Here is a 22,574-nt window from a genome sequence, read left to right as displayed (position 1 = left end):
CCATTCAAATGTGGATCAGAAATCACATTGAAACTGATAATTGTTTCCGAATGCGAAAAAGTCCGAAAATGCTTAGCTCAAACTTGATAGTATGTGCAAGAAGAGTTTCATTATGATTTAACAGGAAAAAGAGAAAAGGAGAAAGATAACACTTTTCACTTACCCTAATCCTTCCACTGAATCACTTCCTAAGTGGGTTTTGAACACCAAGTCCTGCATCAATGCCAGCAAGTGCCTTTTTGTGTTCAATTCCTCCTGCATTCTTGTTGGAGTGCTGCAATCTTTGACTGCATAGTCTGCTAAGCAAATCAATTAGTTTATGCAATTTCCCGCAACTAAACATCTTACTACAGCTATACATATCTTACATCATATCAAGAGTAGTTTCAACAGTATCAAATTTGCCAAATTGGGGGACTCCAATGGTAATTAAGGTTGCTTTCCAGTTCATGGGTGTGTCACACCTAACAGATTCAGAACAGATAGTGTTAAGGGGCTGATCATTTTCTTTTCCTGAAACTGAAGCTTAGACACTTAATCCAGTTAGATAAGAAATTTTTCTTGACCATTAGCTAGTTTCTTAATTTGCAAGGAACAGCTACCAGTATCTATCCCTGATGTTGAACAATAGTCTCTCCTTTTGTCCATAATAACATTGCATGCTTTATGAGCTGTTAACAAATAGAACTGGATCTTAGAGTATCTAAATCATTTAGCCAAGAACATCAGGTTCCAGAGGGAAACAATACATGTCTTGCATGCTAACTGTTCTTCCTAATACCCAACTGTGGGTTCATGGGTTGTTACTTGGTTTGATCTATCTTAAACTCAAATACAAAAACATCTACAGCATTTCCATTCTCGCAAGTAAGCTGGGAAATGGACCTTGAAGCTGAACCCTGACATCTCAAATCTTCAACGCAATCTCACCATCACAAATCTCAGCTCCAGCTTCAACCTTCAGTTGCCACATTTTGACAAACACCTCCCAGGCACGGCACAACTTTACAACCACATTTGACCCCAACCACCTGGATTTTTCCTTTCCCACAACAACGAAGCGGCAGATTTCCCCAGTACCACTCCCATTGTACGACCCATCCAGTCCAAGTTCCCTGCATCTGAACATTGAAATGGAGTCCCCAAGAAGACAGGTCCAAGACTCCACAGTGGTCCAAACGAAAAACACCAATCTCACACCCACCCGAGGATAGGTTCCGTCCATAAGATGGGCACAAATTTATTACAAAAAACTGAAAAATCTGAACATTCTTATCGGAGACAGCTATGATAATCCTTCCGTAGCTTTTTTCTTCCCCTTTGAAACCCTAATTTTGTGGCAAGAGCTGGTCAAGAGGTCAAAAGTTACGAAGCTAGAGTCCTTAGTTGAACAAAGGACAGCCGAGGCATGACACGAGAGAAGCCCTTTTTCCGTAAAGCAGTAGGGAATGTTCACCTGCCAAAATGGCTCAGCCATGGTCCTGCATGGCCCATAACATTTATATCATGGTTCTATGTCGACATGTAAAAATTTCCACAATCAATCTAAAATTTCAGCTGAAATTCCAAGGATAAGTAAGCATGGATGATGATGGCGATGGTGATGGCGATGGCATCCATGACCAACACGGTGTCCGTCATAATAGGGGGTTATTCTCCGAAGGCTGACAGCAAAGCAAAGCGGACCAAAACCAAACCATCCCTCTCACCCTGTCTCCCTCCCGACCCCACTCTGACTCAAAAGGCACCACACGTGAGCATCGACGTGTCATAATTTTCCTCTCGTCTCAATCCTTCCAACGCCTCCTGGGCCCACCTCCTCACCTTCCATCAACTTAACTCTTAATCCTTACCTAATGAGAACCGAAAATAGGGAAAATCAGATTGGAGGGCGACACGTGTGACGAGCCAGCTCGACAATGATGGCACGGGGATGTTGCCCACGTGCGATGTACACGGCATCCCCGCCCCCCTCCCCGGTGGTCCGCTTCCGGGTGAGGACGAAGGGACAACCCTCCGTGGGCAGTTTAAAAGCCTGGTGGTGGTCCTCGCTTTTTGGGGTTGTAATGGTAAGAGAGAGAAAGTAAGAGTTTTAGTGAGAGGGAAAGAGAGAAAGACGAAAAAGATGGCGGTTGGCTGCGGGTCTTTAGACTTTTAGAGAGAGAAAGCACGTCCCTTTCTCGATTATTTCAGCTCGATGTGTCCCTCCATAACGGGTGGGTGTGAGATTGGTGTTTTTCGATCCATGGGCTTGGGGCATTCCCCCGATCCAATCTCCGATTTGAGAGTCTTGTCAGTTTTACTTTGGGAAGGCCAGGAGAGACTGTTGGTGCGTCACTCCTGTCCCTTTCCGAGGCACATAGGGTCACCCACACGAGCACATTGATGTGCACGCGTGGACCCATTGGAACCAGTCTCCCATGGACCCCACGAGAAGTACACCAGTTTTTACTAGAGTTTTTGGACCTTTTTACAAATATACCAAGCTTTTAACACATGATATTTTTTGTGGGTCCCTGATCAGTGGATAATGGGATTAATGGCAGTCAAAACCGCGTCTGATTTGTGGGGGGGATCCAGTGGTGGATGGTTCATCAAATTGGTCCATCGTTGATGACGAGAATTTGATCAATGAATATCTCGTGAATATCTCACGAGCATTTCATTCATGCGAATTTAAAGATTACGAAACTCAGACCGAACAGTAACGTCCAACGGAGACTAACCCGAACCGGTTATCATCCCAGACTGCTTTGGCTCGCTGAAGGCAATCCGGCTAGAGTCCAGGTTTGATGAGAAAGCTTTTAACAGTTTAACTGAAAAACCCCGTCGTGTGGAAATTGAGATTCCTGGAAAAAACACTCGAGAAATAAATGGAGTAGGTGGAGGAGCCGACCATGGCCCATGAGAGATGACAACCTCCACATGTTATGTCCACCATATTAAACGCCGCGACTCGGTAGTTCCCATCACATGCCCATGCCATACCCATCCACGGCACCGCCCGTAGGGCCCTCCTCTCCCACATGGGTTGCCTCCCCCATCCGACGGCGCTCCTGCCTCCTCCCAACCCATCTCCGCCCTCGCTTCTTTCCTTCCACTCCCAAGGCCGCCAACTGTCAACCCTTGTCCCCTATCCTGGGGGCAATCCCCTCAAAAGTGTCACCCATGTGACCGACAGTCGGGTTGTCTATGTCCTCAATTCATGCATGGCAGAGAAAGAGTCCCTAGATTTTGTCCTCCCAACCCCTTCATTTCTATAAAACTTGTGACCCGTTTCACCTTCCAAATCATCTTCCATCGAAGACGTTTTATGACTGAGAATTGAGAATCATCAGCACGGACTTTCTTGAGTTTTTGGCCGGGTATCTGGTTTATTCACCGGCATCGGAGATTAGACGATAAGTGTGTTGACTGGTTTGCAGAGAAGGGTTGCTTGAGTTGTTGTTGTTGAAAGGTTGTGGACAGAAGAGAGGAAGAGATGGCCAGCGCTGGTGGTTTTGAATCTGGTCTTAACCTCAAGGACACCGAGCTGACTTTGGGCTTGCCGGGGACGGAGGTGAAGGAGAAACAGGTGGCGCCGCCCACCCCTAGGGGTACCAAGCGCCCTCTGGCTGATGCTAACGAGGGGGTCTCGGAAGGGAAGGAGAACGACCTCGAAGCAGCTCCTCCTGTGGCCAAGTAAGTTTCTGATTGATCTATAGATGAGACTCATGTCAGGAAAAACAATAAAAAAAAACATCTTTAATGGGTGTTTTCTTTATCTGGTGCTGATGGTTTCTTTTTCACATATGGCAGGGCACAGGTTGTGGGTTGGCCACCAGTCAGATCTTACAGGAAAAACACCTTCCAAGCCAAGAAGGCAGAGGCTGAGGCCAGCGGTATGTACTTGAAAGTTAGGATGGATGGAGCTCCTTATTTGAGGAAGATAGATCTTAAGGTGTATCAGGGGTACAAGGAGCTTCTCAAGGCCTTGGAGAGCATGTTCAAGTGCTTTATCATAGGTAAGTGGAGAAGATCAAGATTCTTCTTTTTTTTTTTTTTTCTCTTTTCCCTTTGAATGGTGGTATCTGTTATATATTTGATATCTGAGGATGACGAGGAACTGATCTGTGTGTCTGTTTTGTTTATCTCCAGGTGAGCTTTCAGGAAAAGAAAGCTGCAGTGGATCTGAATATGCTCTCACATATGAAGATAAAGATGGAGACTGGATGTTGGTTGGAGATGTTCCCTTCGAGTAATTATCTGCCCCACTCTATTTCTTCCTCTCCCTCTCTTCCTCCCATATGTATTTGGTGCTTATGATTGTTCTTCCGTTCTGGTTTTGCAGTATGTTCATTTCATCTTGCAAGAGGTTGAGGATTATGAAAGGATCGGAGGCTAGAGGACTTGGATCTGGTTTGTGAGACCTGTAACAGCCACAGAAGAGGTGTAGAGATATGGGGATTGACAAATCTCATGAGAAGAGAACTTGAGCTTGGGTTGTCCAAGATGGTGAAGGAAGGGTTGGATCTGGCATTTTGATCAGTCTGGTGGATTGTCTTGCCCACCAAAAATCAGTTTACACGTCTGTATGTTTTTGACAGCAAAATCAATGGCTTGTATTTTTGAGTAATAATCTTATCAAACAAAACCCTTATAGAGATGAACTGTATAAAGGAAAAGTTTTACAAAAAAAAATTCTTGTACAAGTACTTGTAGAGAAAAGAATGTCTTGCTTGTTTGCAATCCAAAAGGGCTTGGAAATATGATCAGAAGAGATCTCAAACAGTTTTGTGAATGGTATCAGTTCATGGAGGATATACTCTCATGTCGATTTTATTTTATTTTTACTTTTTTGGTTTCTCTTCTTCCTGTTCATTTCTTGGGGGTCGTAAAGTAAGACATACTCTTCAGTATCAAGATGGAATGAAGGGATCTGCTCTGACTACACTAAAACACATGATGAAACAAAGAAGTATATGAAAAGTGATTTGAATCTGCTTTACTTTCTGGCAGAAAAGCTAAAATCGATGTGAATTTGTACACTGGAATAGGGGGGATGTAATGACACGGAAGGTTCTTCTCCCTTCCTTTTCTTTTTTCTCTTTTCCTCTCTAATGGAGGAGGTTGAGGCTTACAGAAGCTTCCCACGAAGGACTCCCATCATATCCTTTCACAATGAGAATGCCTCAATCATTCACGTCAACCGCCTGTGGACACAATCTCTGAGGCTTTTTCATCTTGATCAAATGGCGGAGGACACTGTTGCTTCTTTTATGATTTTCCGTAGATGGCGATTGGTCCAGGCTGACCAGAACAGTGAATCCGGTCAGCCACTAACAGTTCCCCAGAACTTTCATGAGCATTTTCCTTATTCACAGTAATTCTGAGTGGGAGCTCATAGGGGCCGACTGCATGCAGGTGACAATCATTTTGTAGCTGCAACTACGGGCAAGGTGGGATTAGTTTATCTGCACTTCTTTTAGAGCATTGGCTCCGATAAGGCGGATACCTGAATTGACCAATTCGAGGAAATGCCCTGATGAATTTTCTATCTGGAGCTGCGGCAGACTCGTCTTCGACACGTCTGTGTTCAATGTTCATCGATAAGCTTCCACAAGTAATATCCATATTAAATATAGCTCGTGTAAATGATAAGATGCCTCCTTGTGCAGTATGCGATTCTCCATTTGATTAAGGCAGTCATGGGGTCGCTAGATCTTGAAGCATCTTGGGATTGGATTGTTTAATCAGATTTATATTCGTGGAATTGAAGTCAGGAGTTAAGAAATTGACTCAGATTTCATCTTCTCCAAGTTGCAATCAGAACTGGGAAAACTGGATTTGTCAGAATGCTACAATTTTATTCCCAGAGAGAGAGAGAGACGGAGAGAGAGATGTAAATAAAGGAACTCTCATTAGTCATTTCTCTTTAGATTTATCCCTAAAAGTAGGGGCAAAGACACATAGAGCTTTAGCTACTGTAAATAACTAGTTGGTTGCACAACAGCAGTAAAGAATCTGTTAACAGGTAACTCTTTTCTTATTCTACCAAAACTGGAAACAGAAACAACTCTTCTGTTCTTTCTTTAGAGTGGGCTGGATCTATACCTATGGCCTCAGACTTACTGCACTTGGCTCATCAGCAGAGACAAAGCCTCCAAACCCTGAGTATCTTCGGTTTCGAGTAAATAAATAACAAGTTAAACAGTTTAAATACCAGTAGAACATATATATATGCCCTGAGTTTTCCACTGCATAACCTACCGGCCCTATCTCACTGAACCATGGTACATGTTCACCTTGCCTGCTCCAAAAATGAGGTTCTCAAAAACCAGATTGATGAGTCTCTTATTGAATACTACTGTGACGTGGGTCGCCCCCCCACTACTTCAACAGTTGAGCTCATTTGATGTCTTGAAAGAGCAAGTCCAAGAGAGCGTAAATGCTATCAGAATCTTTATGTGATATGTCTCCCATGACAAACTCATGAACTGCATAGTCCAACTCAATCCAGCTAGACGCACGATTTTTTCTCACCTTGTTCTCTCTTATCATTCCTCTCACTCTGGCAACATCGTCCCACCTCTTTGCAGCCGCATATATGCTACAGAGAAGAATATAATTACCAGAATTGTCTGGCTCAAGCACAAATAGATTCTGGGCTGCAACTTCAGCCAGTTTGGTATTGCCCTGAACCCTGCATGCAGCAAGCAGAGCTCCCCATACACCTGAATGAGGTTTAACACTCATGCCTTCAATTAGCTGATGTGCCTCTTCAAGGTATCCAGCTCGGCCAAGAAGGTCCACCATGCAAGCATAGTGTCTTTCTGAGGGCTTTAGGCCAAATTCATCAACCATCATCTTGAACAACCTCCTGCCCTCAGTTACAAGACCCCCATGGCTGCAACCAGTCAAAACTCCTAAGAATACCACCCCATCAGGATTTATGTTCTCGTTGATCATTTCATTAAACAAACAAATTGCATCATAACCCATACCATGACTAGCCAAAGCTGAGATCATAGTGCTATAGCAAACCAAATCTTTACTAGCACTTTTGAACACTTGAAAGGCCTTTTCCAAAGCCCCACACTTTGCATACATGTCTATCAACGCAGAGGCTAGCTTCACATCTGATAACTGAACAAGGTCAACATATTCCAGAAGTAGTGCCTCAGCAGTATCTAGTACCCCTAACTGTGCATAAGTTGAAAAGATCAAAGAGAGAAAGGTACTGTCAGGTTTTATACCTGTTTTTTTAAACATGTTAAACAGCTCCAGAGAACGATTAGGCTGTCCAAATTTGGCATAACCAGCTATCATTGAAGACCAAGAGATCAAGTTCTTCTCTGGCATCTCTTCAAATAAACACCATGCATATTCTAAGTTTCCCACTCGAATGTACCCGTCCACAATTGCAGACCACGAAACAACATTTTTCTGAGGCATCCTGTTAAAGATATCCCAAGCACATTTCATATCCCCAGACTTACATAGTCCAGAAATCATTAAATTCCAAGTTCCAGTATCCTTTTTGGACATTTGCTCAAAAATACTCATTGCATTTGCAACATCACCAATATCCATGTACCCTGAAATCATCACATTATATGAAGCTGAGTCTGGGGAAGGCATCCTAAGAAACAAATCGTTTGCCTTAGCCATGTTTCCAACCTTGACATATCCACAGATCATTGCAGTCCAAGAAACCACATTTCTGTCTGGCATTTTATCAAACAAATCCACCGCTTCGCTCAACCTACGATTGTTACTGTAACCAGAAATCATGCAATTCCATGAAATTACGTCTTTTAAAGACATTTCATCAAATAGAAGTCTTGCAGTGTCAACTTCCCCACATCTCCAGTAAATATCAAGCAACGAATTCTGAACCATCAGATCAGAATCAAACCCAGATTTCAAACTCAACCCCCTAATGCATTCCCCCTCCGGTAGTCTAGATTGACGGGACAAAGCCTTGATAACAGATGAAAGAGTGAAGTTCAGTACTGGCACCCGTTCAGTCCGCATTAGACGAAAAAATTGCGAAGCTTCGCCATAAAGGTGGTTTTGCACATGCCCATGGATTATAGAGGTCCACAAAAAAGAGTTGTTCGGTTGTTGAATCGAATCAAACAATCTGCAACCGTCGTGGATGGCGCCCAAACGGAAATAAGCTCGAAGGAGTTTGTTGGTGACAACATCCGAGGAGCACAAAGATCCCTGTATCAAAAGATAGGCGTGTATGGATTTGAGAAAAAACAGAGTTTTGCAGCTTTGGAAGAGAGAGAAGATGTCGATATTCATTAACAGCTTCCTCAAATATGATCTTGGGAGATCTCATGGGTGCTCGCGTCCAGTCCTTCCTCCTTCCCGCGTAGCCTTCAGTTGTTACAGTTGAGAGGAAAACAATCAACCCAGTGCAGGATGCCAATCCTCCATTGGATGGTTCGAGACTTTCGGTTAAGTTAATTTAATGTTTAAGTATTATATTTTAATTAAATATACTATTACAAGTTACTAATTCTTTTATTTTCTACCTTTGACTTTTGGGAAACTGTTTTCCAGTGAACATGAATTCTTCCACCCATTTCGAAGATAAAATTCATCTAGATGATTAAAATGAATATGAAGATGAACTTGAAATTTTATGTTTGTTGATTAACCCCCCAGTAACGACAATCCAGGGTTATCGAGTCCATTTGGGCAAAAGATTCATGGGTCTCCATTTGTCCATTTATTCAAATGACTCGATTATGAGGTCTACAAGGAAGAACAGGCAAATTCCACACAAGACCTCGAGTCAAAATGAATAATAAGTCGTATCGAGGAAATACCATGATAAAGAAAGAAGAATTGAATACCCTTTATGTTAAATAGAAAATATCAAGAACGCTAGTTTTATAAAGTGGATAGCCACTAAAATTCCAAACTTTATGCTTTGAAGAGTGGAATATACAAAAAATTTCCAAAACCAACTTTTTAAAAGTCATTGAAATATTGTAGAAACTTTCATTCAAGCTTTAAGTCTTAAATTTACACATTGTAGAATAGTATGATCGATCATACAAAAAAATAAACAAATATTTAGCATAAAGAATGATCGATCAACTCCCTTGGGCATGACTGATCATACAGACTAATGTAGACAAAAGCTACAAAATATGATCGATCAATAAATAACAGCATGATTAATCACTATGCTATAAAAGTTTAAGAAAACACTTTAAAGTATGGTATGATCATGCCTTGTCCTCGAGAAACCCTTCAATACAGTTTTCTATAATATGGTCTAAAATGACTAGTTTTGCTAAGAAATTTATAAATGGGGATGCAAATTTGATCGAACATTTTTGGTAAGTTTAAGTATTTTATAGTACAAATTTTCAATCTTACCCTTTTACAAGAGAAAATTCATATTTTAGCCAAATTCTTTCATTCTCTATTATTGTGTTTCTTTGCATTCTTAGTTTCTCCAATGCTCCGAATATTTTCTTATTTCGTGTATAAAGATTTACACTGCACTTTATATAGTGTACACTAACACAAACAAGTACTTTCAACTCACTTCCCATTGCACACTAATACAAATAAGTGATTCACTTTCTCTAGGTAATTTACTTTCGCTTTCCACAAAATCTTACAAAAACGTGCGTTAACCCCCCTTAGTTCATAATAAAGAACGAGTCCGCGGGGCACAACAAACTGTAGTCCGCCCTGGAGCACGGTAGAAAAAAAAACAAATACTGAGATCGGGACGGATTGGTAGGGTTTTTGAAAGATCGAAGAATATGTGCCTCTTTGTTACCTTTATAAATGCCCAATCAAGAGTGGTTATTAGCCTTTCCTCCGCTTTCCTTGTCGACAAAGAGGGGGAGAGAGGGAGCGAAAGGGGAGGGAAAAAGTGCAGGAGAAAATGATCGGGCGATCACTTCCTTATTCGGCTCTAAAATTCGAATTCCATTTCCGGAACGGGAACCTTCTCTGACTCTGATCTTTCTCTGTGGAAACCCTAAAGATTGTCAATGACATCAGAGTAGAAGAACTCCGGCTGGAGAATGGCGGAATTAGGGCAGCAGACCGTCGAATTCTCGACGCTGGTGCGTCGAGCTGCGGAAGACTCTTATCTGTCGCTCAAGGAGTTGGTGGACAAGTCCAAGTCCAGCGAGCAGTCTGATTCCGAGAAGAAAATCAGTTTGCTCAAGTATATAGTCAAGACGCGGCAGCGGATGCTTCGCCTTCATGTTCTTGCCAAGTGGTGTCAGCAGGTCCGTTTTTCGTCGCTGCGGTTTTGTGGCTTTTGTTGGGTGTTGGTTTTCGTAAGGTTGTCGGACGTGGTGTAGTCGGATTTTAATGGTGGAGGTGGATTTTGGTTCTTATGTGCTTAGAAATGAATGACTGAACAATGGGTTATTTCTTTGTTTCAGTTGTTAGGAGTGAGGAGGTGCGAGAAAACTGGGTTTGGGGAATTTATTTTTCCAGTAGAGTGCCAAACTTTTTTCTTTTTCAATCTTCTTTGTAAAATTTCTGTTGGAAACTAGCTTAGTAGAAGAAGAAAAGCAGGGAAAACAGGAAAACTAGGGCAGCCAAATCTGTTTTTCTTTCTTTATTTTTCTTTTTAAACATCCAAACCCAAGGGATTATTTTTCTCGTTATAAAAAAAATGAAGCAAACTTACTACTTTTATGAATTTGATTCTGTTGCATGGTTTGAAAGATTCATCTGACTCTCTATTGAATCTTCTCCAGTCGTCTATTGTTAGCTGCATCAAGAATTACTGTCTTATTATGTTTGCTGAGTCATGTTCAGTTAGTAGAAGACCCAGAAGTCTGAGAAATTGTGAAAAAACCATCCTGAGCTCTAACAATGTCGGATGCTTTATATTCAACTAAGATAACTAAACAAACTGGGATGGGATAACTTACAAGGCGTATGTGTTGCTGTCTTAAAGAACCCAACTCACTGTGTTCTCATGTAGATTTAACTGCCATAAAGATTTAGCCTAACAGCTCCAGAAGCAAAGAGACGGCCGTGTTGGTTGCAGGATTTTGATAGACCTACTCCTAGCTAGAAGCAATAGAGAATGTTGCAGTCTTTGTTCGTTCATTATTATAGAGGATGGGAGTCCTTGACAAATCGATACATGACACAGAGAAAGTGAACAGTCCTTAAGTGTTTATTAACAAAGGCAAATTTGTTTCAATCCTGATCATTGTTGTTCTTCAGAAGAATTATATAGCCTGTACACTGTTGAAACTGTCCTTCTGCATGAAATTTGGAGGGTATAGTAGAAGTTCATAAGCTCTTGTATATTCCCCCTCTGCCACCAGTTTTTGGAGAACTTAGCTGAGGAAGGCCCACCTTTTTTATCTGTTACTCCTTTAATGTAGTCACTCAACGGTAATTGTTCTTACATAAGTTGAAAAATAATTGAAAAAGAGGTTGGCTGAGGTTGACACAACCATTTTGAGGGTACTCCTCTAGCAAAATTTGTAGAAGAAGCAGAAAATGGAGAATAGGAAGAATCAGAAGAAGACAGGCACAAACAAAGACAAGAAGAGAAAGGAAGGAGGTTAAATGATAGTGGTTAGGAAGAAGGCTAGTCATGCTACTGTTTCTGCAGAATTTCTTCTTGTGCCCTTTCCGTTTTTTCATTTGTGTCTGAAATTGAAAATCAAAGTAGAAATAAAAAAAAAGTAGGGTTGGACACTATAAATTAAAAAAACTGAAAAAGAAATAGGAGAAGAAAAGAGATTAAATGGGAGAAAGCAGAGAAGAGATTGAGAGGACCTGCTTTTCTAATTGGTACTTAACAGTGACTAATCATCCTTCTTTTGCAGCCACTTATCAATTTTTCTTTTTTGAGTGACAGAGGGGTCTCTAGCTCTCCGAATAGAAACTAGACTTTGAGTTTCTAAATCAAATGTAGAGACTGGCAAAAGAATAAGAAACATCTGGATGTTGAGTACAAGGAAAAACACTTAGAACAGAGAGTAATTAAGACTTTGGATGAATTAAGATTCCTGATGACCTCAAATTTTAAAGGTAAGCCTTTGATATGGAAACTGACATAAGATAAGAAACATACTGACAATGTGACTTATAACTCTTTCTAGATAAGAATTTAAGCTACTTCCTAAATACATATCAAGACTAATAGATCGCTGCTGCTGCTGCTGCAATTCTACTATATCTCTTCATAACAAGAAATCCTCTCTGGAGTTGCATGTAGTGTTAAAATAGAGTGGTTTTGCTATTAATGCCTGTTTCTTGTAATATACTTCTTATATATTCTTCATTTGTCCTACTTTCCATAATTTTGTGGTTAAAGCTGACAAATTTGGCTTATGCAGGTTCCGCTGGTTCAATACTGTCAGCAACTTTCATCTACTCTTTCAAGCCATGATACATGCTTCACACAAACTGCTGATTCACTCTTCTTCATGCATGAGGGGCTACAGCAAGCCCGTGCACCCATGTATGATGTGCCATCTGCAATCGAAGTGCTCCTGACAGGGTCTTATAAGCGCATGTCAAAATGTATAGAAGACATGGGCATGCAGAACACACTGACTGAGGATGAGCAAAAGCCAGTTTTACAAAAATTGAACACTCTTCTTCGAGCTAAACTCCTTGAAGTTTCAATACCCCAGGAATTTTCTGAAATTAGAGTATCTGATGGTACTGCACTCCTGCGTGTGGAAGGGGAATTTAAAGTTCTTTTGACACTTGGTTACCGAGGATATCTATCCCTGTGGAGGATTTTGCATTTGGAGTTGCTAGTTGGTGAGCAAAATGGTCTAGTGAAGCTTGAAGAGATGAGAAGACATGCACTGGGGGATGATCTGGAGCGTAGAATGGCAGTGTCAGATAACCCATTTATGCTTCTTTACTCAATTCTGCACGAACTATGTGTTGCTCTAATTATGGATACAGTCATTAGGCAGGTCCAAGCTTTACGTGCGGGCAGATGGAAAGATGCAATTCGGTTTGAGCTAATATCTGATGGAACTGGTCAAGGAGGGAATTCAGTGAGTTTGTTGCAGATGGGACAAGACGGTGATGGAGATTCAGCTGGCCAAAAAACTCCTGGTTTGAAAATTATGTATTGGATAGATAGTGAAAGGAGTACTAGTGGGACTGATCTGGGTTCTTCCCCATTTATAAAAATAGAGCCTGGGCAGGATTTGCAGATTAGATGCAGTCATAGCACATTCGTCATTGACCCAATAACTGGCAAAGAGGCTCAGTTTCGTCTTGATCAGAGTTGTATTGATGTTGAGAAATTGCTACTGAAGGCTATTACATGCAATAAACACACTCGACTGCTTGAGATCCATAAGGAATTGGGAAAGAATGGTCAACTATGTCGGACAACTGGTGATATTGTTCTTAAGTGCCATGGAGATGAATCAGACACAGACTTCAAAAAGGTTGGCATAGGAGATAAAATCCTCAATTTTGGTATAAGATAGTTGTTTTTGTCTTATCTTTTATTTAGGTAATTATTGTGAGAAAGAAAAAGACCACTTACTGTGATAACTTGTCACGTAGTTTTGGGAATTTCCTGAAGGAGTAATTGTATTTGTTGAGGCATCAAACCTTCATTCTGTATCCCCTTTTATGTGTGTATGTTGACCTTCAAAGTGCCTTATTTGAACTACTACGGCTGACTAATGCTATGCTAATAAAGGCGCGATGAACAATTCATGTACTAAATGCATAAATTAAATTTCTGGATACTTTAGATCATATCCAGTATTAACCTCTCTCTCTCTCTCTCTCTCTTTCTGAACTGCAGAAGGACAGCAAGTCAAATACTAACGAAAATGGGACTGATGAAGTGTTACTTGTTCGAGCCTATGGAGCATCATATATTACTCTTGGAATAAATATCAGGTTTGTCTTTAAACTTAGCCAAAAGAAAAAAAAATTTGCTTCCTTGAATTTTTCGTCTGTATGCTTGTCTCAAGTGTTCCCATTTGCAGTTTGGTGCTTGTTGTGCACAAATAATGTTCTTTTTTTCTTTTTTATCTTTTAATGAATATTTGACCTGATGCATTGCTGAAACTTGAACCCAGGACTCCACACTAGAGACCCCCACTTTTAGGGTGAGGGAGACAGCAGCTATACTCCCTCACTCCTAGTTTGGGTTTAGAGTCTCTCACTCTATTTGGCTTAAATTTTGCTCCTAGCTACATTATGAGATGCCCTATCTCTGTTGTTTTTCATTATTGTTTAAAAATTGGTGCTATTTTCTCTTTAAAAAAATAAATTGATACTACTGTTTGGGTTTCAATTGTTTTCATATGTTGGGTTGCTTTTTACAATTCTTGTCTACACTTCAGCTCCCTGCTTTACGTTGCATGATGCATTACTAGTGAATCAAGCCTATCCTGACTGATCTTTCTTCTGAGTAATCATTGCTCATCTGGTGACTTATCTTGCATTTAAGTTGCTATCAACAATCTGTGGGCGTACTTTTGGCAGTAATTATACTTTTACCTGGCTCAACCAAAAGAATATGACAATTTAGTTATGAAGGGGAAACAATCTCAGCTGCTTTTAACAACTGTTGGTTTCTGATGTTTCGTTTTTATCTATAAAAATACGTTGCATAGATTCTTTTAATAAAAAGTTGTAATTCATCTTTTTGCAGGACTGGACGTTTCCTTCTTCATGCTTCTAAAAATATTCTTGCTCAATCTGCGCTGTCAGATTGTGGAGAGGCATTAAATCAGGGAAGTATGTCTGCTGCTGAAGTGTTTATGAGTTTGAGATGCAAAAGTATTCAGCAGTTATTTGCTTCAATTGGCAAGTTCTTAGGCCTTAAGGTATCCTTTGTTCTCCATGCTGCTTTTCCTTCTTTCCGTTGGTCTCACTATGGCTTCTTCCCAGTTAGGTTGAGGGAGGACAGTTATTGTTTTTAATTTGTTCTGCTGCTCTATAGCATATTAGCAAGCTTTCTTGACATTTTGAATTTCGGCTAGGATAATCTTAGTGGATTTATGAAATGCATGGTTGATGCTAGTTTAATTTAAGTTCCCGATTTAACCATTTAGCCTGGAGATTAAACTTTTCATTTCTATATCTTCAGAGGTAAGTTGCACTTATCTTTTTAGAGATGATTTTGTTTAATCATTAAATCATTCAAATTGGTGATCGTTTCCATGGATGTATTTCTCCTTCAAGGCCTCGAGTTGTAAGTAGATTCTTCTTCCAGCTCACTGATTGTTGAATGTGATTTGCTGGCTGCATTTTTTTAGTGAAAAGGATAATGCTCCTTGGGAGATTTGGTCAGCACCATTTGTGGATTGGAATTTCCTGTCAGCTATCTTTTTGTTGAATTCATTCACGTTGATGAGTAAATACACAACAGGATTCACTTTTCTGTAGCTTGTATATTATTAGTGTAACATTTGGTTGAGATAAGTTAAACTTGAAAAATTCTGTGGAGCAACCATTAATGAGAAATGATGAATTCTGTAAGCTTATGGACCTTCTCAGCACATAATTTATTTTGTTTCAAGATCATGTCAGTTAAGTTTGAGAATAGCTCTTTTTATCTAGCTTCTCAATCATCAGACGAAATCTGTCATGCTTTATCTGAGATTCTATGGATATGAGGAACATATCTTCAGATATTAGACTTGTACATGCGCATAGCCCTTAGTGAATTTATATGAACTGTTTTGAAGGTTGTCTGGCCACTCTATATGCTTTACATTTATCTCCATTAAGTTTTTTAAATAATGACTTCTTGAATCTTACTTTTACTTTTGGTCTTCTTAACAATTTCACCATGAAATTCTTGTATTGCTATTTATCAAGGCAATCTTGGTCATCTTCCTTTTTTGCTACTTGAGAACCTATCTGTGTGGTCAATACTTATACAAGAAACTACTCTTCTTTTCAAAAAATTAAAAATAAATAACAATAACAAGGCTGTTTGGTGCTATCACAGGTTTATGAACAGGGATCAGCAGCAGTAAAGATACCCAAGACTCTCATTAATGATGCAGATTTGTTGCTTATAGGATTCCCTCAGTGTGGGAACTCCTATTATTTGCTGATGCAACTTGATAAAGACTTCAAGCCTCTCTTCAAATTGCTGGAAACACAACCAGAACCATCCGGACAGTCTCATGCAGTTGGTGAATCCAATCAACTCATCCGGTTAAACAAAATTGATATTGGCCAAATAAGAATGACAGATGATGAACTAAGTTTGAGCCTTCTGGACTGGGAAGAATTGTTATTTTCTCTGCCTAATGTTGTTGGTCGCACTCAGACATCAGACAGCTTGCTTGGTGAGTTTGGGCTGGAAACTTCTATGCAGGTTGCTACCTGCCCCCAGTCAAGCTTCTCATCTGTTGTTGATGAGGTGTTTGAGTTTGAGAAAGGTGTATCAATGTCTTCATATCCAATTAAGAGCCACGTCTCCTCTTCCTTTAATACATCTATACATTCAAACACTGTCCCAGTCAACCATCAAGGTTTGAAACCTGGAATGGTGACCTCTCCTAACTGGGAAAGCAGTTCACAATTTTCTCAAATCAGCATAATACCAAAAGTTCAATCAAGTGGTTCCACATATAACACTTCCTTGTATCCCTCAAGCAACATCAAGGGGTTACTTCAGTCAGGGCCCGCCAACTCTTTTTCATCTTCGAGCCCTATTAGGGGTCCATCAATTCAGAAATTACCAACCTCAAAATCTGAGCAAGAGTTAAACTCTCTTAAATCTCCACCACATGGAGCTGAACTTGGTACCATGGATGAAGAGCGTCCTTCTCGACTGTTGACTCCACTAAGAACAACTGGTTCCCGGGTTGTTTTGGCAAATAAAAAAACAAATGGGATCAAGAGCCCATCCAATGGACTTCCTGTTGGACCTGCTAGGAATGGTGGAACTGGTATTTCATGGTCTTCATCACTCGTATGTAAGACTCAAGCACATGTTTTCAAATTCTTTTGATAGTGTTCTCTTTTTGTTATTTTGAAAGCTGACTGAAACTTCATGCTTTTCTGTCTTTTAGGTCAAACCCCAGAATCTGGCGTTTCTCATGCTTCAACTTTTGATGTTCCCAAACACGAGAAGAATCCACATAAGCGATCTCTTTCAGATATTGTGAAACTAATTCACTCATTGCAAGGGGTGGAGCCCAAATATGGATCATCCGGGAAGAGAAGGAAAATCCTGGAAACAAGTTCTCATCCTGACCCTTCTCAGTCTTATTGTCCATCATTACTGAGTTTTAAAAATGATGGATTTACCTATGGAGCTATTTTAGCTGAAGCAAACCATGGGTGTGCACCTCCAAGTGTATATGTTACTGCCTTCCTCCATGTTATTCGACATTGCTCATTGTGCATTAAACATGCTCGATTAACTAGTCAGATGGAGGCTCTTGACATCCCTTATGTGGAGGAAGTGGGTCTCCGGACCCCATCCTCAAACTTATGGTTCCGACTGCCTTTTGCTAGAGATGAATCATGGAGACACATATGCTTACGTCTTGGTAGGCCAGGGAGCATGTACTGGGATGTTAAAGTGAATGATCAGCATTTTAGGGATTTGTGGGACCTTCAGAAGCGAAGCATAAGCAATCCACGGGGTTCAGGGGTTCGTATAGCTAATACGTCCGATATAGATTCACATATACGCTATGACCCAGAGGGGGTGGTTCTGAGTTATACAACTGTTGAAGAGGACAGCATTAAAAAGTTAGTATCAGATTTGAGGAGGCTCTGTAATGCACGGGTATTTGCTTTGGGTATGAGGAAACTACTTGGTGTGAGAGGTGAGGATCGAGCAGAAGAGGTCCATGACAGTAAAATACAACCAAGTAGCAAAAGTGTTGGTGAGATGACTGAGAAGTTGACAGAGAATACAAGGAAAGCATTTAGAATTGAAGCCATGGGACTGATGAGTTTACGGTTTAGTTTTGGGACAGTGCCTGGGATAATGGCACGATTTGTTGTTGAATGGGAAGCAGGTAAGGAAGGCTGCACCATGCATGTATCTCCTGATCAACTTTGGCCCCATACTAAGGTTTGTTGTTTCTTAAATTTATATTCTAATATATCTCTTGTAACACATCTGATTCTTTTTGCCATTACCAGTCTTTTCGAAATGTGAGGCAGATACCTAGCTGATGAGGCAACCTTTCCAATTCACCAGCAGAAATTCTTTAGCTCACCCATTCATTACATGTCAATATACATTGTTTATTGCAAGCTGCTGAATTAACTGACCTTGTCAGATATATGGAAACTTGGAAAACTGCTTGTATTTGGTTATCTCTAGAATCCGGGGTCATGGGCTCATGAATTGGACTGTAGGACAGATTTTTTTCTTTCATTGTTTTTTCTATAGGAAAAATCTCTGCTAAGATGTTAGGAGAGATTCTACTCCTAGCCTTAGTGCTACAGGTATCCTTTATCTTGTTGAAATACTTACATAGGTGCAGATTGGGTTTACTATGTTATGATGAAAAATGTGACACCTGTGAAACCCAATTTTAGTAAATAGTGCTTATCTAAATCTAACTTTAACCTTCCTTGGGGGAGGATACACAGCAGGATTTTCTCTCTCCCCATCATCCAATTTTCCTCATCAGTGAGTCAGGATACAGGTTGTTGTTTCTGGATTAACTATCCCAGTAAGAATCTGATGAATCATGAATCGTGTTTTCGACAAAATGTGCCATTTGCTGACATTTCCTCCACTTTGTTCTCTCACATTATTAGTTTTGCATGTAATGTACTAAACGCATGGGCAAGCTATCTGTTCAGCATGTTTTACTAAAGATCCTGATCCTCTTTTTAAAGAACCACATTACTTTGCAGCCATCTCTTTTCCAGGGTTACTTCTAATTTTGATCAGCTTTCTTTCAGTGGACTGACTGCATCAGTATATCTCATTTTTGTCATTCCTTGGAAATTTGAAATGCTGGTGGTGATTCATTCTGTTTGTTATATTTTGCAGTTTTTGGAGGATTTTATTAATGGAGCTGAGGTTGCATCCTTGTTGGACTGCATTCGTCTGACCGCTGGACCTTTGCTTGCTCTTGCTGGGGCAATACGCCCTGCACGGATGACAGGTCCTGTTTCTGCTGGGATTCATGGTGTGCCTGTGGCAGGTATCACTCCCATCCCTAGTAAGCCTGCTGCTTTTGTACCCTCTCAGGGACTTCTGCCTAGCAATTCAACCTCCACTGTCAACAATCAGCCTGCATCCTCTACCAGTGTCAGCAGTTCAATGGGTGGAAATGCTGTTACTGGGAATCATAATCTTCACAACATTGCGATGTTATCTGTGGCTGGAAGGGGTGGACCTGGCATTGTTCCTAGCTCTCTGTTACCCATTGATGTCTCTGTTGTACTTCGTGGGCCATACTGGATACGCATCATTTACAGAAAAGATTTTGCAGTGGATATGAGATGTTTTGCTGGAGATCAGGTTTGGTTACAGCCAGCAACACCTCCCAAAGGTGGCCCGGCAGCTGGGGGCTCATTGCCGTGTCCCCAGTTTCGTCCCTTCATTATGGAGCATGTTGCTCAAGGTTTGAACGCTCTGGAGCCTATGACTGGTGGTGCCCATGCAGTTGGGCTTGGAGGTTCAAGCAATTCAAACCTTAATTCTCCTGGCTTGCAACCTCCAGCAGCCAATGGGAATCGGATCAACCTCTCCAACTCAGCCGCAATCTCTAGAACTGCACCTATAGCTGGAAACCAAGGAAGTAGCTTGAGCCGAGTGAGCTCTGCTATGTTGGCATCTTCAAATTTAGTTGCGGCAAGTTCAGGATTGCCTTTACGTATGTCTCCAGGCACAGGGGTCCCAGTGCATGTGAGAGGAGAACTTAACACAGCTTTCATTGGTCTTGGGGATGATGGAGGGTATGGCGGTGGATGGGTCCCACTTGCCGCCCTCAAGAAGGTTTTACGCGGTATTCTAAAATACCTTGGAGTATTGTGGTTATTTGCACAACTACCTGATCTCCTAAAAGAGATCCTTGGTTCTATTTTGAAAGAGAACGAAGGTGCTCTCTTAAATTTGGACCAGGAACAGCCAGCACTTCGGTTTTTTGTAGGGTAAGAGAAACTTCCATGCTCATTTACAGGATTTCTTAAATATCTGAAATTGTGCTCTTTGAGACCTATCCTCCAATCCCTTTCTGATGGAATAGATAGATATAGTAACTAGATAGACAGGTAGATACGTATATAGATTCCTTTTTTTTTTTTTTTTTGGAATAGCAGATTCATAAATAGATTGATTGATAGGCACATGTGTATGGATGTATAGATGCTTCTTTTTCTTGATTAGTGGCTTCTAATCAAAATTTAAGGCATGTTGCTGACATATTGGAGGGTGAAATTTTAATAAGCCATATTTATTTGTTTACTACTATTTGGAGTAAGATCCAACTTCTTGAAGATTAGCGAAACCAGCAGTCTATTTGTGTTAGGGCTTGATAATGAACTATATTCAGCCATTAAGAAATCCTGTTGAGGGTCATGACACCTTAGTTTTCTGTTTCCGTTTTCGAAGTAGGAAAAACTCACTTTTCACTCGAACTATTTTGTTCTTAATCTGTTATTGCTCAATGAATGCCTCAGAATAAGATTCCAAGATCTTTTTACAGGGGATATGTCTTTGCTGTAAGTGTACACCGAGTACAACTTCTCCTTCAAGTCTTGAGTGTGAAGCGCTTCCATCATCAGCAACAACAACAACAGCAGCAGAGCCAGTCTTCTGCACAGGAGGAACTTGCACACTTCGAGATATCTGAGATCTGTGACTACTTCAGTAGGCGTGTTGCGTCTGAGCCCTATGATGCCTCTCGTGTAGCGTCTTTCATTACTCTGCTCACTTTGCCCATCTCAGTTCTGCGAGAATTCCTGAAACTAATAGCTTGGAAAAAGGGGTTATCTCAGGCACAAAGTGGGGAAATAGCCTCTTCTCAACGGCCTCGTATTGAGTTGAGTCTTGAGAATCATTCAGGATGGACCAAAGATGAGAATTCAGAGGGTGCTACAACCTCAAAAAGTAACATCCATTATGATCGGGCTCATAACTCAGTAGATTTTGGTCTCACCGTAGTTCTTGATCCTGCTCATATACCACATATAAATGCTGCTGGTGGAGCTGCTTGGTTGCCTTACTGTGTTTTAGTCAGACTCAGATACGCATTTGGCGAGAATCCCCATGTTTCTTTTCTTGGAATGGAAGGAAGTCATGGGGGTCGAGCTTGCTGGGTACAAGCAGAAGATTGGGATTGGTGCAAACAGAGAGTGTCTAGAGCTGTGGAATATGGGAATAGCACTACAGCTGGAGATGCTTCTACTCAGGGAAGATTAAGAACAGCGGCTGACACTATTCAAAGAGCTCTGCAAGTGGCTCTGCAACAGTTGAGAGAAGGAAGTGGTGCTACCAGTTCTGCAGCAACATGAGTGCTTTAGTGTTGTGGTCTTAGTGGGGAACTAATCCACTGTTCTGGTTGATCCTAGGGTGTCCTTCAATTCTGTGAATATGGACTAGTGGTTTTTTCTCGTCCATTAAAGTGGTCGAATTTTTGAGTGGATCAATACTGAACAGAGTTTGATAGGGTCAGATTTGGATTTTGTTGTCACAAGGTCAGCACAATAGAAACTTTGGCTGCCTTTCACAGTTGAAAGAGATGATGGGAGATTGCATTTTTTATGGGGAAAGATATGAAAAGCTGTTCATTCAACCAACGTAGAAGACCAGAGAAAGAGTTGTACCATAGATGATGACCAGACACTGCTCGCACCGTCTTTGAGCATAGAAGAATGGAGTGGAAGTTCGTTTTGTACAGGTCACTAGTAGACTCACTTCACTGTAATATCTGTTTTGCGAAATTTAGGGTTTGATGCCTCTCTGCTACGAGGATTCAATTTTTATGCTGCTAAGCATGTTTAACCTTTTGAACGTGGTTGTCCCATATTCTGACTGGAGAAGGAAAAAAGTTTCTCCAGGTCGCACCTTCAAGTTAAAAAAGAAAGCCTTACAGGCCAATATATCTGCAAATCAAAACGTTCTGAGAAGGTAGAGCAGACAGGCATAGTGTCTTTTGGGCCGTGTATAATTGTATTTGTGCACCGGTAATAAGGAAAAGCAATGTGTTCGAGGCTTCATTTTTTATATTGAGAAAAATTTCCCCTGAATGGGCGGAAATAGTTTGAAAGGACAAAGAAAACGTTCAGCATACACGAGACATTTGAGAACTGGACAATGTTTTGTGCTCGAGTAGGTGAGCAAGAGAAAATCTCCAGTCTATTGCTTGTTTCCATCCATTTTGTTAGCTTCACGGAGTTGTAAAAGAATTCACAGAACAATTTGAGCGTGGAAGAGTTGTGGAGAAAATTTCAGTGCTCTCTATGCTTTCAAACTTTAAATGACTAGCTTGATACGTACAGGCAAAGCTCTGTAGAACCCTGAGCAGGCGGCTGAGTACTGAACAAGAATCAGAGCACAAAATGCAAGAGAAGGGGTTTGGCTGATCTCGTAACACAACTACATAACATTTAATGAAATGGATAAAGACATCATAAAATGAGGG

The 22,574-nt window shown here is 40.8% G+C and overlaps 3 protein-coding genes across 3 annotated transcripts; 2 read left to right on the top strand and 1 right to left on the bottom strand.

Moving 5' to 3' along the window:
- The first annotated feature begins 3,228 nt into the window (after positions 1-3,228).
- LOC137948068 (auxin-induced protein 22D-like) lies at positions 3,229-4,771 on the top strand. The gene is made up of 4 exons (XM_068793995.1): positions 3,229-3,681; positions 3,799-4,004; positions 4,138-4,237; positions 4,331-4,771. The coding sequence occupies exons 1-4, from the start codon at positions 3,482-3,484 to the stop codon at positions 4,404-4,406; spliced, it is 582 nt and encodes a 193-aa protein (XP_068650096.1). The 5' UTR covers positions 3,229-3,481; the 3' UTR covers positions 4,407-4,771.
- A 1,247-nt stretch (positions 4,772-6,018) lies between these two features.
- Positions 6,019-8,314, bottom strand: LOC137949024 (putative pentatricopeptide repeat-containing protein At5g37570). The gene has a single exon (XM_068795280.1). The coding sequence runs from the start codon at positions 8,290-8,292 to the stop codon at positions 6,388-6,390; it is 1,905 nt and encodes a 634-aa protein (XP_068651381.1). The 5' UTR covers positions 8,293-8,314; the 3' UTR covers positions 6,019-6,387.
- Positions 8,315-9,853: 1,539 nt separating this feature from the next.
- Positions 9,854-21,943, top strand: LOC137947875 (mediator of RNA polymerase II transcription subunit 14-like). The gene is made up of 8 exons (XM_068793696.1): positions 9,854-10,253; positions 12,339-13,418; positions 13,787-13,884; positions 14,645-14,819; positions 15,950-16,928; positions 17,025-18,040; positions 18,977-20,082; positions 20,637-21,943. Exons 1-8 carry the CDS (start codon positions 10,044-10,046, stop codon positions 21,442-21,444), a joined length of 5,472 nt encoding a protein of 1,823 aa, XP_068649797.1. The 5' UTR covers positions 9,854-10,043; the 3' UTR covers positions 21,445-21,943.
- Positions 21,944-22,574: the final 631 nt, after the last annotated feature.

The sequence above is a fragment of the Aristolochia californica genome, unplaced genomic scaffold (genome assembly GCF_029961685.1).
Source record: "Aristolochia californica isolate CCGP_79_NKW_82.1479 unplaced genomic scaffold, dmAriCali1.0.hap1 SCAF_13, whole genome shotgun sequence".
NCBI classification, from domain to species: Eukaryota; Viridiplantae; Streptophyta; class Magnoliopsida; order Piperales; family Aristolochiaceae; genus Aristolochia; species Aristolochia californica.
Note: the sequence above shows the minus strand (reverse complement) of the source record. Positions and strands in the feature narration are given on the sequence as shown.